Source organism: Platalea leucorodia (assembly GCF_965183815.1).
Source record: "Platalea leucorodia genome assembly, chromosome: 29".
Lineage (NCBI taxonomy): Eukaryota > Metazoa > Chordata > Aves > Pelecaniformes > Threskiornithidae > Platalea > Platalea leucorodia.
In genome coordinates, this window is record NC_138851.1 from 399,659 (window position 1) to 416,186 (window position 16,528).

Here is a 16,528-nt window from a genome sequence, read left to right on the forward strand (position 1 = left end):
CCTCCGGGACCCTTGGTAGGACCTGGACGCCTGGGTCCCCCCCTGGACCCGGACACCTGGGTCCCCTCCTGGACCCTTGGCAGGACCTGGACACCTGGGTCCCCTCCGGGACCCTTGGCAGGACTTGGACACCTGGGTCCCCCCTGGACCCAGACGCCTGGGTCCCCCCCTGGACCTTTGGTAGGACCTGGACACCTGGGGCCCCCCTGAACCTTCGACAGGTCCTGGACACCTGGGTCCCTCGTGGGACCCATTGGGTCACCACGTCCAGATGCCTGGGTCCCTCATGTGGACCTTGGCGTGGGTGCAGGCCCCAGACACCTGGGTCCCAGATGCCTGGGTCCCCCCATGGGCCCCCCGTTCCTCCCACCACCGCAAGCCGTGACCACAGGGGGCCCCCCCGGGGGTGGCAGCTCCTCCCCGGCTGCAGGCGCCGGGGCGGGAAGGACCCCAGCATCCGGGCACCGCGTCGATGTTCCCATTGGCCCCCGCGGCACCCCAGGGCGCAGGCGCGGCACCGCCGGCTTCCGGCACCCCCGCGAACCCCCAGGCCCAGCCGGGCCCCACCACCACTGCTGCCCGCACCGGGTGGTCCCCGAGGCCACCGGACCCTCCCCAGACGTGGGTGCACCAGGGGGAAGGAGCCCATCGGCACCCGGTCTTCTCCAGGCGTGGCGGCAGCGGTGGGAAGGAGACCGACGCCGCCCGCTTCTCACCGCTGGCGGCTGCGCCGCGGGGCCCCATTGCTACCGGTTCCTTCCCAAACGTGGTGGTTCCTGGGGGGGAAGGCCCCCCCTTGCTGTGAGAGCCTCCCCAGAAGTGGTCGAAGACTCATCTCCATCAGCTCCTCACCAGAAGTCAGCCCGCCTCCGTCAGTTCCTCACTGGACACGATCCCACCAAGGCCTCACCTCTGTTGGAACCTGATCAGAAGTGGCTGCACTGCAGGACTTCATCTTCTGCTTCTCCTCCCCAGAAGTAGTCCCACCAAGACGCATCTCCATCAGCTACTCCTCAGACAAGATCCCACCAGGGCCTCATCTCCATCAGCTCTTCCCCAGAAGTGGTTGCACTGCAGGACCTCATCTTCTGCTGCTCCTCCCCCAGACACCATCCCACCAGGACCCATCTCCATCGGCTCCTCCCCAGAAGTGGCCCCACCAGGACCCATCTCCATCGGCTCCTCCCCAGAAGTGGCCCCACCAGGACCCATCTCCATCGGCTCCTCCCCAGAAGTGGCCCCACCAGGACCCATCTCCATCGGCTCCTCCCCAGAAGTGGCCCCACCAGGACCCATCTCCATCAACTCCTCCCTAGACACCATCCCACCGGGACGCCATCGCTGTTGGCGCCATGGAGGCATGGCGGCAGTGCGCCCGCTGGCTGGTGGCGGCGCGGGTGCTGCCCGCGGGACACCGGGCGAGCAGCCCCGGGGGGCAGGTGTGGGACCTGGCGCAGGCGCTGCGGGATGGGGTGCTGCTCTGCCACCTCCTCAATGCCCTCCTGCCCCGCGCCGTGCCCCCCCGCGACATCTGTCCCCGTCCCCAGATGTCACAGGTGCGACCGGGGGCAAATACCCACCAGGGTGGGGTAACTGGGGGGGGGTAATTGCCCCAGAAGGGGGTACGGGGGTGCTGGCTCCAGCAGGGATGATGGTGACGGTGACAATGACAGGGCTGGTGTGAGTGAGGGTGATGGCGATGATGATGGGGACGATGGTGGTGATGGTGACAGTGGGGGTGATGATGATGGTGGTGATGCTGGTGCCAGTGGGGATGATGATGACGGTGACAACAAGGTTGATGGTGACAATGACGGATGGTGAAAATGGGGATGATGGTGATGGTACCGATTGAGAACGGGGATAATGATGATGGCAACAGTGATGCGGGTGACAGTGATGGTGACAGTGATGACGATGGTGTTGGTGATGATGGGTGTGGCTGTGATGGTGTCAATGGGCGTGATGTTGATGGTGACAGTGGCCATGGGGATGATGATGACCATGGGGGTGACGATGACCATGGCCACAACAATGATGGTGATGATGATGGTCCTGGTGCCAGTGAGGATGACAGTGACATTGACAATGATGGTGTTGGTGACAGTGAGGATCATGGTGATGATGGTGATGGTGCCAGTGGGGGTAACAGTGACAGTGTTGGTGACGTTGATGATGGGGGTGACAGCGTTGACGACAGAGATGATGGAGGTGCCAGTGTCAGTGGTGGTGATGATGGGGTTGATGGTGCTAGTGGGGATGACAGCGGCGGTGACAATGATGGTGATGGTGACAACGGGGGTGCTGATGGGGGTGATGGTGCTAGTGACGGTGACACGGTGCCACCACAGTTCTTGTGCCTGAGAAACATCCGCACCTTCCTGACCGCCTGTGCTGACAAGTTCGGGCTCCCGAAGCACCGGCTCTTCGGCGCCTTCGACCTCTTCGATGTCCAGGACTTCGGCAAGGTGGGACCCAGGCGTCCGGGTCAGCCCTGGGGGGGACCCAGATGTCCGACTCCTGTCCCTCCCCACCCAATGTCCCCTGTCTGTCCCCAGGTGATTGACACCCTCTCGACGCTCTCCTGGACCCCCATCGCCCAGAGCAAAGGCTTCACGTGAGTGCGGGGGACCCAGGGGTCCCGTCCCCCTCCCCAGGTGACCCAGGCGTCCGGTCCCCGAGGGACCCAGGCGTCCGGGCTGTGTCCCCCTCCAGGCCCTTCCCTACTGAGGACTGCGTTGGGGACGATGACATCTACAGCGGCCTCTCTGACCTCATCGAGTGAGTGGGGCAGGTCGGGGGGTGTTAGGGAGGTACTGGGATGGGTTAGGGGGTGCCAGGGGGCATTAGGGGGGCACTAGGGGGGTATTGGGGGACATTAGAGGGGTATTAAGGGTCATTGGAGGGTATTTAGGGGAGTATTGGGAAGTACTGGGGCAGTAGGGGGGTGCTGGGGGCATTGGGGAGCACTAGGGGAGTATTGGGGGGTAAGGGGGGCATAGAGGTCATTGGGGGGTATTGGGGGATATTAGGGGGGTATTAAGAGTCATTAGGGGGGTATTAAGGGGTATCAGGGGGTACCAGGTTTATTAGGGGAGATTAAATGAGTTCCTGGGTGCGTCAGGTGTTAATAAGGGGTATCAAGGGGCATTTGGGGGTATTGGGGGGGTACCGGGGGGTATTGGGGTAGTAGAGGGGTACCAGGGGGGACTGAGGGGCAATAGAGGGGTATTAGGGGGCATTATAGGCAAATTGGGGGTACTATAGAGGTTTGAGGGGGGGTAGAAGGGCACCAGGGGGTATTGGGGGGCAATAGAGGGGTATCAAGGGTATTAGAGGGGTACCTGGGGTTGCTAGGGGGGTCGTGGAGGGGATTGGGGGTATTTAAGGGGTACCAGGGGGTATTGGGATATCAGGGGAGTACCGGGGGGATGGGGGTGTATTAGAGGGGTATTGGGGGGCATGAGGAGGTATTGGGGGGGTTAAAGGAGTAGCAGGGGAACTGGGGGGAAATAGAGGGAGAGCAGGGGGTATTTGGGAGGATGTGGGGGGATTCGGGGTGCAGAGGGGTACCGGGCTGTCCCCGCGCAGCGACACGGCGGAGGAGGACGATGACCTCTACGACTGCGTCGAGGCCGAAGGAGACGACGGCGATGACATCTACGAGGATCTGATGAGGGTGGAGACCCCCCCGGCTATGGTGGGTCCCCTCCCAGATGCCTAGGTCCCCTCCCGGACACTTGGAGGTCCCCTCCCGGACACCTGGGACCCCCCGGGATGCCCGGGACCCCCCTGGACACCTGGGTCCCACTGTCTCCGCAGAAGGTGGAGGTGGACCGGAGGCTCTGTTGCCTCCAGGAGTTGAGACAGACGGAGGAGAGGTACACCGAGACCCTCGAGTCCATCTGCCAGGTGGGATGGGGACACGCGGGGGACACTGGGGACATGGGGGAATACGGGGGATGCGGGGCGATCTTGGGGAAATAAGAGGACATGGGGGACGTTGGGGACAAGGGGGAATATAGGGGACGTGGGGGGACATTGGGGAAATAAGGGGACGTGGGGGATGTGGGGGGACATGGGGGGACATTGGGGAAATAAGGGGACGTGGGGGACGCTGGGGACATGGAGGGGCCTGGGGGAATATGGGGACAAGAGGGGACTTGGGGGGACTTGGGGGATGTGGGGGGGATATTGGGGAAATAAGGGGACAGGGGGACATTGGGGACAAGGGGGAATATGGGGGACATGGGGACATTGGGGACAAGGGGGAATATGGGGGACATGGGGAGATGTGGGGGGACATTGGGGAAATAAGGGGACATGGGGGACACTGGGGGCATGGGGGACGCTGGGGACATGGAGGGGCCTGGGGGAATATGGGGACAAGGGGGACAGAGGGGACATGAGGGGACTTGGGGGAATATGGGGGATGTGGGGGGACATGGGGGACATGGAGACATGGGTGACATTGGGGACATGGGGGGACACTGGGGAATATGGGGACATGTGGGGACATGGGAGATGTGGGGGATTTGGGGCCACTGGGGACATGTGGGACACAGATGGAGGTGGCGATGAAGGGGACAGGGACACAGGGACACGGGGCACTGGGACAGGTTCCCCCAGTGTCCTCAGTACCCCTTCCCAGTGCTCCCAGTAACCCCAGTGCCCACAGCACTTCCTGCGGCCGCTGCGGCACTTCCTGCAGCCCCAAGACCTCGAGAGCATCTTCATCAATATTGAGGTGACCCCAGTAACACCCAGTGCTCCCAGTAACCCCTCCTAGTGCTCCCAGTAATACCCAGCAACCCATCCCACTCTTCCCAGTAGCCCTCCAGGGCTCCCAGTGCTCCCAATAACCCCTCCCAGTACTCCTAGTAACCTCAGTAGCCCCTCCCGCTGCTCCCAGTAACTGCAGTATCCCCCAGTAACCCCTCCCACTGCTCCTAGTAATGCCCAGTAACCCATCCCACTCCTCCCAGTAACCCCCCAGAGCTCCCAGTAACTCCTCCCAGTAACCCACAGTAACCCCTCCCACTGCTCCCAGAAATGCCCAGTAACCCCTTCCAGCTCTCCCTGTAGCCCTCTCAGTGCTCCCAGTAACCCCCCAGTACTCCCAGTAATGCCTCCCACTGCTCCCAGAAATGCCCGGTAACCCCTTCCAGCTCTCCCAGTAGCCCTCTCAGTGCTCCCAGTAACCCCCCAGTGCTCCCAGTAACCCCTCCCACTGCTCCCAGAAATGCCCGGTAACCCCTTCCAGCTCTCCCAGTAGCCCTCTCAGTGGTCCCAGTAACCCCCCAGTGCTCCCAGTAATGCCTCCCACTGCTCCCAGAAATGCCCGGTAACATCCTAGTCCTCCCAGTTACCCCTCCCAGTGCTCCCAATAACCCCCAGTAACCACAGCAGGGGGTGCTGGAAGGGTCTGTGGGATCTGGGGGAGGGTCCTGGGTGGGGGGGTCCCCCTCTTTTGGTGGGTGACCCCCCCCTCGCCCCACAGGAGCTGCTGCAGCTGCACCGCCTCTTCCTGGGGGAGCTGCGGGGGGCACTGGGAGGGTCCGGGTCCGGGGGGGGCCGCGGGCTGCCCCCCCTCTTCCTCGCCTACAAGGAGAGGTGAGGGGCGCTGGGGGGTCCGGGAGGCAAGGGGGGGTCTGGGGGCGTCCGGGGGGGGCAAGGGGGGGGCTTTTAGGATCCATTTGGGGTCCAATTTTGGATCCATTTTGGGTCCAATATGGGTTTATTTGGGGTCCGATTTCAGGTCTGAGGTTGGGTCCAATTCTGTCCATTTTTGGTCTAACTTCAGGTCCATTTTGGGGGTAATCCCGTCCGTTTTGGGTCCCATTTCAGGTCCATTTTGGGGGTAATCCCGTCCGTTTTGGGTCCCATTTCAGGTCCATTTTGGGGGTAATCCCGTCCGTTTCAGGTCCATTTTGGGGGTAATCCCATCCATTTCAGGTCCCATTTCAGGTCCATTTTGGGTCCAATTCTGTCCATTTCAGGTCTGATTTCAGATCCATTTTGGGCCAATTCTGTCCATTTTGGGTCCAACTTCAGGTCCATTTTGGGTCAGTTCTGCCTGTTTTGGGTCTGACATCAGCTCCAATCCTGTCCATTTTGGGTCCAACTTCACATCCATCTTGGGGCCAATTTTGCCTATTTTGGGTCCAATTTCAGGTCCATTCTGGGTCCATTCTGACTCCGGGTCTGGTTTGGCTCAGTTTGGGGCAGATTCCGGCGGCGTTTTGGGTGGGTTCAGGTGGTTTTGGGTTGTTTCCATCCCTGCAGGTTCCTGCTCTACGGCCGCTACTGCAGCCAGGTGGAAGCGGCCGCCCGGCGCCTCGACCAGCTCGCGACCAACACCGACCTCCGCATGAAGCTGCAGGTGGGCTCAGATGCCTGGGTCCCCTCCATGGGACCCCTTGACACCCCCCGGGACCCCTGGGACCCCCTGGGACCCCCTGGGACCCCTGGAGCCCCCCTGGTCCCCCTGGAACCCTCTCAGTCACCCTGGGACCCCCCTGGTCCCCCCATCCCTCATGACCCTGTGTCCCCCCATGACCCCTTTGAGTCCCCCAGTCCCCTTGTGACCCCTGTGACTCCCATGTCCCCCAGATCCTCCCAATCCCCATGACCTCCCATGACCCCAATGACCCCCTCTGACCCCCACGACCCCCTGTGAATCCCCCATGACCCCTGTGACCCCTGTGACCCCCAGGAGTGCTCCCAACGAGCCAACAACGGGCGCTTCTCCCTGAGGGACCTCCTAATGGTGCCGATGCAGCGGGTGCTCAAGTACCACCTCTTGCTCCAGGTCTGCTCACCGGGGGCACCCGTGGGTCCCCTGGGGCACCCATGGGTCCCCTAGGGAGGGATGGGGATGCCTGGGTCCCTCAGGGCACACCTGGGGCCCTTGGGGACAAGGGGAGCACGCCTGGGTCCCCTGGGGCACCCGTGCGTCTCTTGGGGAGGGAGGGGGATGCCTGGGTCTCCTGGGGCACCCATGGGTCCCTTGGGGACAGGGGAGCACGCCTGGGGCACCCATGGGTCCCCTGGGGAAAGGGGGACATGCCTGGGTCCCCTGGGGCACCCGTGGGTCCCCTGGGGAGGGAGGGGGATGCCTGGGTCCCTCGGGGCACACCTGGGTCCCTTGGGGACAAGGGGAGCACGCCTGGGTCCCCTGGGGCACCCATGGGTCCCTTGGGGACAGGGGGGCACGCCTGGGTCCCCTGGGGCACCCATGGGTCCCTTAGAGACAGGGGGGCACACCTGGGTCCCCTGGGGCACCCATGGGTCCCTTAGGGAGGGAGTGGGATGCCTGGGTCCCCTGGGGCACCCATGGGTCCCCCGGGGACAGGGGGGCACGCCTGGGTCCCCTGGGGCACCCATGGGTCCCTTAGGGAGGGAGTGGGATGCCTGGGTCCCCTGGGGCACCCATGGGTCCCTTGGGGACAGGGGGGCACGCCTGGGTCCCCTGGGGCACCCATGGGTCCCTTAGGGAGGGAGTGGGATGCCTGGGTCCCCTGGGGCACCCATGGGTCCCTTGGGGACAGGGGGGCACGCCTGGGTCCCCTGGGGCACCCATGGGTCCCCTGGGGAAGGGGCTGCCTGGGTCCCATCACGGGCGTATACCTGGGGTCCCTTGGGGACCCCAGACGCCTGGGTCCCCACCGAGGGGGACCAGCCCTGAGCCCTGACCCCCAGGAGCTGGTGAAGCTGACCCCGGAGCCAGCGGAGAGGGAGAGGCTGCGGGCGGCCCTGGACGCCATGAGGGTGGGTCCTGGGGGGTCCTGGGGGGGTTGGGGGAGCCTGGGGGGGGATCCTAGGGGGTCTTGGAGTGGTCGGGGGGGCTGGGGACATTCAGAGGGGTCCTGGGATCCTGGAGGGTCTTGGGGAGGTCTTGGAGGGGTTCTGGGGGGTCTTGGAGAGGTTCTGGGAGGTCTTGGAGGGATCCTGGGGGGACTTGGGGGGGTCCTGAGGAGGTCCTCAGGCTGTTGAAGGGATCCTAGGGGAACTGGGGGGATCCTGGGGGTCTTAGGGGGTTCTGAGGGGGTCTCGGGGGTTTGGAGGGGTCTGGGAGGGGTCTTGGGGGGATCCTGGGGGTCTGAGAGGGTCCTGGGGGTCTTGAAGGGGTCCTGGGGAGATCCTGGAGGATCTTAGAGGGTTCTGAGGGTGGTCTTGGAGGGGTCCTGGGGGGTCCTGGGGGGGTCCTGAGGGGCTCCTCTTGGGTTCTGGGGGGTCCTGGGAGGGTCTTGGGGTACTCTGGGAGGTCTGGGGGTGCTGGGGAAAATGTGGGTGCCCTAGGCGGGTATTTGGGGGTTCCTGAGGGGGTCTTTGGGGTCGGGGGGTATTTGAGGGTCAAGGGAGGCTGGAGGGTACTGGGGGGTCCCCAGGGGCATCTGGGGGTTTGGGGGTGCCTGACTGCTGCCCCCCCAGGACCTGGCGCAGTGCGTGAACGAGGTCAAACGGGACAACGAGACCCTGAAACAGCTCACGAGTGTCCAGCTCTGCCTCCACAACATGGTGGGGACCCCCTCTGATCCTCCCTCTGACCCCCCCAACCCTCCCCGGGACCCCCCCAACCACCCTGTGACACCCCCAAACTGCCCTGGCTCCCCCTGCACCCCCAGACCCTTCCTAATCCTTCCAAGTGCCCAGCTCTGCCTCCTCAACATGGTGGGGATCCCCCCAGCCCCCCCAAACCCCTCCAGAATCCCTGGGACCCCCCCATGTCCCCCATATCCCCCATGTCCCCCCAAATCCCCCATGTCCCCCCTATCCCCCATGTTCCCCCTGTGTCCCTGCCCCCCCATGTCCCCCACATGTCCCCCCATGTCCCCCACATCCCTGCTGATGTCCGGCACAGCCGCAGTCTCTGGCGCAGTTCGGGCGCCCCAAAATCGACGGAGAGCTGAAGGTCTCCAGCACCGAGCGGCGCTCCAAGGTGGACAGGTGGGACAGGGCGAGGGGCACCATGGGGGCACCACGGGGACACCACGGGGACACCATGGGGACACCCACGGGGACGTGGGAACACCACAGGAAGCTGGGGACACCCATGGGAAAGCTGCAAGGACACCCACGGGGACACGGGAACACCTCAAGAACATGGGGACACCCATGGGGACATGGGAACGCCACAAGAACCTGGGGACACCCATGGGGACACCAGAAGGACACCATGCAGACACCACAGGGAGACCCATGGAGACATGGAAACACCATGGGAACATCATGGGAACGTCACGTGGACATGAGGAAAACAGAGGGATGTGGGGACACCCCTGGGGACATGGAGACACCACAGGGACATGGGAAAACAGGGACTCCCTTCAGGACGCCCACAGGGACATAAGGATGGGAACACAGGGACACCTTGGGGACACCCTTGTCACAGAGCAGGGGACAGAGCAGGGGCCACTCCAGGGCAGTGGTGGGGACACCCCAAGGCGCGTGGTGGCCTTGGGAACCCAGTGCCACCCCCATCCCTGTCCCCAGGTACGGCTTCCTCCTGGACAAGGCTCTGATCATCTGCAAGCGCCGTGGAGACTCCTACGAGGCCAAAGATGTTGTGGACCTGCAGTGCCACCAACTACGGGATGGTGGCCTCGGCCCCCGCGATGGCAAGAAGGTACCCTGAGACCCAGGCGTCCAGTTCCCAGTGACACCTGGACCCAGATGTCCAGGTCCCTGGTGGTCCCAAGCATCCAGGTCTGGTGGGCCCAAGTGTCCACGTCCTTGGTGGATCTATTGAAGCCTGGTGGACCCACGTGTCCGGTTCCCAGTGGCCCCAGGTGTCCTCTTCCCAATGAACCCAGGTGTCCAGGCCCCCAGGGAACCCAGGCCCCCAGGTCTGGTGGATCCCAGCATCCTGGTCCCTGGTGGAGACAAGTGTCCAGGTCTGGTGGACCCCAGCATCCAGGTCCTTGGTGTACCCAAGCGTCTAGGTCCTTAGTGGACACACTGGAGATGGGTAGACCCAGGAATGTGGTCCCCAGTGGCCCCAGGCGTCCGGGTGGCAGTGAACCCAGGCGTCAGGACACCGCTGAGGCCCACCCATGCCCGCAGTGGACCCACACCTTCCTCCTCATCGACATGGCTGGGCTGCAGGGCTACGAGCTCTTCTTCAAGACCCGTGAGCTGAAGAAGAAGTGGCTGGAGCAGTTCGAGATGGCCCTGTAGGTGCTCCTGCACCCAGGGGTGGGGGGACCTGCCCCGCTGGGGGCTGGGTGGCCCCGGGGGAGGCCAATTTGCCCCCACCAGACCCAGGTCCCCCCATCTCTTGCCAGCTCCAACATCTTCCCCGAGCACGCCCTGGCCGACGGGCATGACTTCCAGATGTACTCCTTTGAGGACACCACGTCCTGCAGGGCCTGCCAGATGTTGCTAAGGTAGGACCCCAAAATTATATCTCCCACTCTCCTGGGGAGATAATGGAGGACAGGGTGACCTGGGAGATGGGGTTGGGGGGGCTCTGGGAGAAGGGGAGGCCCCAGGTAGGTGACTGGAGGTGGGATGAGGTCTTGATGGGTCAAGCCCTTGGGTGAGTTGAGGCCAAGGTGGGTCAAGGCTTGGGTGGGTCAAGGTCTGAGTTGGTAAAGGATTGGGTAGGTTGAGTCCTGGGTAAGCCAAGGCCAACGTGGGTCAAGTCTTGGGTGGGTTGAGGCCTGGGTGGGTCAAGGAGCTGATGGGTCAAGCCCTGAGTGGCCCCAAGGCCAAGGTGGGTCAAGGATTGGGTGGAGGCTAAGGTGGGTCAAGGGTTGGGTGGAGGACAACAAGGTGGGTCAAGACCAGGGTGGGTCAAGGCCTGGGTGGGTCGAGTCCTGGGTGGGTCGAGTCCTGGGTGGGCCAAGGCCTGGGTGGGTCAGTCCCTGGGTGGGTTAAAATCCAGGTGGGTTGATCCCGGTGGGGTCAAGGCCAACATGGAAGAAGAACCTGGTGGGTCAAGGATTGGGTTGGCCCAAGGCCCAGGTGGGTCTAGGATTGGGTCAGGCCTGGGTGGGCTGAGGTGGGTGGGTGCAGGCGGGCTGATGGGTGTCCCCTCATGCTGACCATGACCCTGTCCCCCCAACGTGTCCTGGTGTCCCCCCAGGGGCACGTTCTACCAGGGGTACCGCTGCAGCCGGTGCCGGGCCCCCGCGCACAAGGAGTGTCTGGGACGGCTGGGGACCTGCGGCAGGGGCGGCGCCGGTGAGAGGCATCATGGGACAGCGGGGCATCGTGGGATGGGGAGTGGAGCATCATGGCGTTGGGGAGTAGGGCACTGTGGGATGGGGGGAGTGGGGCATTGTGGGATACGAGATGGCCAACATGGAGCCGGGCATTGTGGGGTAGGGGTGGCCCAGGTGGAACAAGGTTTTAAGGGATAGCCCAGGCCCAGGTGGAGCTGGGCATTGTGGGATACCCTAACGAGAGCCACCCACCCCCACAGGAGCCTAATTAGCACCAAGTGTTAATCAGGGCAGGAGTTAAATACCCCCAACTAACGAGCATTTCCTCTTCCACCCCACAGATTCAGGTTCTGGCACGAGGAAGGTAACAGCAGAATGGGTCAAAATGGGCTGAAATGCCCCGAATTTGGGAGTGGGGAGGTCCTCGGGGGCCTCGTGTCCCTCCCCACCCCCCTGGGACTAATTGGGGTCTCGTTGCTCCCCAGAACAAGTCGCAGCGGCCAGGTCCCGAGAAGAAGCGGGGAGACCTGGGTGAGGACAATGTGGGGGGCACGGATGCCTCGGTCCATGTGTTTGGGGGGCAGAGAGGGTGTCCATGCCCTGGGTGCCTGGGTTCATCCCCCTCATCGTGTGTCCTCCTTCCAGGGTTGCCCAAGATGGAGGCGAGCCAGCCCTACGGCGGCATCCCACCACCACCGGGGGCCCTGGGTCCTGCCCTACGTCTCAACCCTGGGGATGTTGTGGAGGTCACCGTGGCCGAGGCTGAGCAGCTCTGGTGGCAGGTGGGGACAGGACCCCTGTGGTGGGGACAGGACTCTCATGGTCATGCTGGGATGGACCTCCACTATGGGGGCAGACCACCATGGCCATGCTGGGATGGACCTCTACTATGAAGGCAGACTGGCCATACTGGGATGGAGTTTCACTATGGGGGCAGAGCACTATGGTCATACTGGACTAGACCCTCAGGATGGGCTGGGACAGACCCCCAAGTCCATGCTGGACCCCCGTGGTGAGCTCAGCCCGCAACGGCCATGATGGGCTAGACCATGATGAGTTGGGGAGCCATGGTTGGGTTGGACCCCCATGACGGGGCTGGTCCAGATCTCCACAGCCGGGTTGGACCCCCACCATAGGGCTGGACTTTTGTGGCCATGCTGAACCCCCACAATGGAGATGGGCCAGACCCCCATGATGGGGCTGGACCCTCCATGGCCAGGCTGGACCCCTGTAGTCCTTCCAGCCTCCTGGGGAGCAGGGGGAACCCCCATGGTCCCCCTGGCCCCATGGTCCTTCATCCCCAGGGCAGGAACGTTGCCAACGGTGACCTGGGCTGGTTCCCTTGCGCCGCTGTGAGACCCTTCATCTGCGTGAGTACGGGGACCCCAAAATGTCCCTAGGAGCCCCTGCACCCACCCTGATGTCTCCAAGATGTTCAGGGTGTCCTGGGATGTGGGGAGGCGTCTGTGGGACATAGGGGGGTCTCAGAGGAATCACCTTCTGTCCCCCCTTGATCCCCATCTCTGCTTCTCTCCCCCAGGTGCCGCTGCCGGATCTCTCTGTCTACCCCTGGTCAGTGTTGGGGCCCCCCATTGCCCCTAGGGCACCCCAAATCCTCCTCTGGGTTCCCATAGCCCCTGGGGACCTCCCCAGTCCTCCCCCAGGACCCCATGAATCATCCCCTGGGGCCCCTATCCTTCCTGGGGTCACCCCAAATCTCCCCCTGGGGTCATCCCATCCTTGCTGTGGTTACCCTATATCCTCCAGGACCTCCCAGATCCATTCCTGGGGTCCTTCATCCTTCCTGCAGTCACCCCAGAGCTCCCAGGCCCCCCCAAATCTCTCCTGTGGTCTCCCATCCTTCCTGGTTCACCCCAAATCCTCCTCCAGAGTCACCCCATAGCCTCCATGGCCCCCTAAATCCTCCCCAAGCCCTTCAGCCCTCCTGGGCCTCCTCAAATCCTTCCCCAGGGTGCTACGAAACCTTTCTCAGGGTCCCCCATCCCTCCTGGGATCACCCCAAATCCTCCCCTGAGCTCTCCATCCTTCCTGCCCCCCCTCAAATCCTTCCTCAGGGTCACCCCCTTGGCATCAGGGCCCCCAAAATCTTCTTCAGCACCCCTCATCCTTCCTGTGATCACCCCATAGCTTCCAGGGTCCCCCCAAATCCTTCCCCAGGGGCCCCTAACCCTCCTGGTGTCCCCCTCCAAACCCTTCGTCTGGTTTGCCCCATAGCCCCCAGCTCCCCCTCCCTCCCCACATCCCCTCGAATTGCCCCGGGGAGGGGTGGGGGATGCCAGTTTGGGGGCTCAGGACCCCCACCCCATAATCCCCAGGTACGCCGGTCCCATGGAGCGGGGGGAAGCCGAGCAGCTCCTGATGCCCCGTTCCGACAGCGCCTTCCTGGTACGACAGCGGGTGAAGGACACCGGCGAATTCGCCATCAGCATCAAGTAGGGACCAGGGACACCTTCGGGGGGTGGGGGGGGACAATGGGGGGGCCGCGGGTCCTCAGCTCAGCCCACCACGTCCCCCTGCCCAGGTACCACGGGGAGGTGAAGCACATCAAGGTGATGACGGCGGAAGGGCTTTACCGCGTCACCGAGAAGAAGGCGTTCAAGGGGCTGGTGGTGAGCACTGGAGCCCCTTTCTCTGCCCCCGTCCCCAACTCTGATCTCTTGGCCCCCCCCGAATTGGGGTTGAGGTCTGGTGGTGACCCTGGGGCTTGGCCACGTTGTCCACAGGAGCTGGTGGAGTTCTACCAGCGCAACTCGCTCAAGGATTGCTTCAAAGCCCTTGACACGGCACTTGTGGTGCCCTTCAAGGAGCCCGAGAGCCGGGCTGGTCCCCGGCCACCCGGTAGGACCTGGGAGATGGGGTGGGGTGGAGGTGGTGGCTGTGGGATGGAGGTGGTGGGGTCCCTCGTTGCGGGTGAGGGTGGGATGGAGGTGATGGGGTCCCCCATCAGGGCGGTGGTGGGGTGGATGCAGTGGTGGTGGGATGGACGTGGTCTTCCTCCTTTGGTCATCGTTGAGAGGATGGGCTGAGGGGGACAGCTGAGTCCCAGGGATGGGACAAGGGCAACGGCCAAGGGACGAGTCAAGGGGATGGTTGAGGCCAAGGAAGAGGAGCAGCCATGGGACGGGTTGAGGGGGACAAATGGCCAAGGGGGACAAGTCGAAGGGACAGGGACGACGGGGGCGGTTGAGTCATGGGGTCAAGTTGTTGGTGATGGCCAAGAGATGGGTTGAGGGATCAGCGATGGGACAAGTCAAGGAGGGGTGACTGGGCCAAGGGGGACGGCTGGATTTTGGGGACACATCAGTGGAGATGGCCAAGGGATGGGTTGAGGGAAGGACCATGGGTCAGTCAAGAGGGCACAAATGGCCACGAGGACCAGATGGAGGGGGCTTGGACAGACATGGAGATGACCTGCGGGACTCCCGTGTCCGTGTGTCCCCCTCCCCAGGAGCCGTGCGCAGCTTTGGTTCGGCCAAAGCCCGCTATGACTTCTGCGCCCGGGACCGGACGGAGCTGACGCTGCGGGAGGGTGACGTCATCCGTGTCCTCAGCAAGAAGGGCCACCCAGGCTGGTGGAAAGGAGAGATCTACGGGCGGGTATGGCCCCTTCCCCACCCCAGGGTCCCTCCCAAGCTCCTCATGCCTTCTCCCAACGTGTCCTTCTTCTCCCAGGTTGGATGGTTCCCCGCAAACTACGTGGAGGAAGATTACTCGGAGTATTGCTGACCGTGGACCCCTACCCCCATCCTATCCACCACCTTGTGTCCCACCACCTCTGTCCCCCCCAGCGGCCACCACATCCCTCCCCACCCTCCCCTCCCCCCATTAATTTATGCCTCTTCCTGCCCAGGAGGGACAATAAACAAGGATGAGGACGAGCTGCAGGGTTGGATTCTGCGGGAAGGGACCCAGGCGTCCGGGTGGGGGATGAGGCCACGGGGTTGTTTTTTCCAGGAAGGGACCCAGGCGTCCGGGCGGGCAATGAGGTCAAGGTTGTGCAATCAGCGCCTCTGGGAACGGACCCAGGCGTCCGGGCAGGGGATGAGACCACGGGGTTGATGTCTACGGGAAGGAATCCAGGTGTCCGAGCAGGGATGAGACCACGGGGTTGATGTCTCCAGAAGGAACCCAGGTGTCCAGGCAGGGATGAGACCACGGGGTTGATGTCTCCAGGAAGGAATCCAGGTGTCTGAGCAGGGATGAGACCACGGGGTTGATGTCTCCAGGAAGGAATCCAGGTGTCCGAGCAGCGTTGAGACCATGGGGTTGATGTCTCCAGGAGGGGATCCAGGTGTCCAAGCAGGGATGAGACCACGGGGTTGATGTCTCCAGGAAGGAACCCAGGTGTCCGAGCAGGGATGAGACCACGGGGTTGATGTCTCCAGGAAGGAACCCAGGTGTCCGAGCAGGGTTGAGACCATGGGGTTGATGTCTCCAGGAAGGAACCCAGGTGTCCGAGCAGGGATGAGACCACGGGGTTGATGTCTCCAGGAAGGAACCCAGGTGTCCGAGCAGGGTTGAGACCATGGGCTTGATGTCTCCAGGAAGGAACCCAGGTGTCCGAGCAGGGATGAGACCATGGGGTTGATGTCTCCAGGAAGGAATCCAGGTGTCCAAGCAGGGATGAGACCACGGGGTTGATGTCTCCAGGAAGGAATCCAGGTGTCCAAGCAGGGATGAGACCACGGGCTTGATGTCTCCAGGAAGGAACCCAGGTGTCCGAGCAGGGATGAGACCATGGGGTTGATGTCTCCAGGAAGGAATCCAGGTGTCCAGGCAGGGATGAGACCATGGGGTTGATGTCTCCAGGAAGGAATCCAGGTGTCCAGGCAGGGATGAGACCACGGGGTTGATGTCTCCAGGAAGGAATCCAGGTGTCCGAGCAGGGATGAGACCATGGGGTTGATGTCTCCAGGAAGGAATCCAGGTGTCCGAGCAGGGTTGAGACCACGGGCTTGATGTCTCCGGGAAGGAACCCAGGTGTCCGAGCAGGGATGAGACCACGGGGTTGATGTCTCCAGGAAGGAACCCAGGTGTCCGAGCAGGGTTGAGACCATGGGGTTGATGTCTCCAGGAAGGAATCCAGGTGTCCGAGCAGGGTTGAGACCACGGGCTTGATGTCTCCGGGAAGGAACCCAGGTGTCCAAGCAGGGATGAGACCACGGGGTTGATGTCTCCAGGAGGGGATCCAGGTGTCCGAGCAGGGATGAGACCACGGGGTTGATGTCTCCAGGAAGGAACCCAGGTGTCCGAGCAGGGATGAGACCACGGGGTTGATGTCTCCAGGAAGGAACCCAGGTGTCCGAGCAGGGTTGAGACCATGGGGTTGATGTCTCCAG

The 16,528-nt window shown here is 63.1% G+C and overlaps 1 protein-coding gene across 2 annotated transcripts; it reads left to right on the forward strand.

The window, feature by feature from the left end:
• Positions 1-505: 505 nt before the first annotated feature.
• On the forward strand, positions 506-14,973 carry VAV1 (vav guanine nucleotide exchange factor 1). Of its 2 annotated transcripts, XM_082334043.1 has the most exons (27): positions 506-1,556; positions 2,352-2,468; positions 2,559-2,617; positions 2,716-2,781; positions 3,592-3,700; positions 3,823-3,912; positions 4,679-4,747; positions 5,501-5,613; positions 6,286-6,382; positions 6,716-6,811; positions 7,702-7,770; positions 8,434-8,520; positions 8,864-8,949; positions 9,496-9,628; positions 10,066-10,175; positions 10,287-10,388; positions 11,090-11,187; positions 11,510-11,532; positions 11,654-11,699; positions 11,814-11,950; positions 12,473-12,538; positions 12,709-12,740; positions 13,505-13,621; positions 13,711-13,798; positions 13,913-14,027; positions 14,638-14,786; positions 14,862-14,973. In XM_082334043.1, exons 1-27 carry the CDS (start codon positions 1,353-1,355, stop codon positions 14,913-14,915), a joined length of 2,532 nt encoding a protein of 843 aa, XP_082190169.1. In that variant the 5' UTR covers positions 506-1,352; the 3' UTR covers positions 14,916-14,973. The 2 variants fall into 2 exon arrangements, with proteins under 2 accessions (XP_082190169.1, XP_082190170.1); XM_082334044.1 differs by lacking the exon at positions 4,679-4,747.
• Positions 14,974-16,528: the final 1,555 nt, after the last annotated feature.

What these genes read in the sequence shown, in the direction of transcription:
- VAV1 (XM_082334043.1), top strand. Translation starts at nt 1,353, where the DNA reads ATGGAGGCATGGCGGCAGTGCGCCCGCTGGCTGGTGGCGGCGCGGGTG. An exon ending in CCCTCGAGTCCATCTGCCAG is followed by an intron (nt 3,913 to 4,678) that starts GTGGGATGGGGA and finishes CAGTGCCCACAG; the next exon opens with CACTTCCTGCGGCCGCTGCG. An exon ending in GAATTCGCCATCAGCATCAA is followed by an intron (nt 13,622 to 13,710) that starts GTAGGGACCAGG and finishes CCCCCTGCCCAG; the next exon opens with GTACCACGGGGAGGTGAAGC.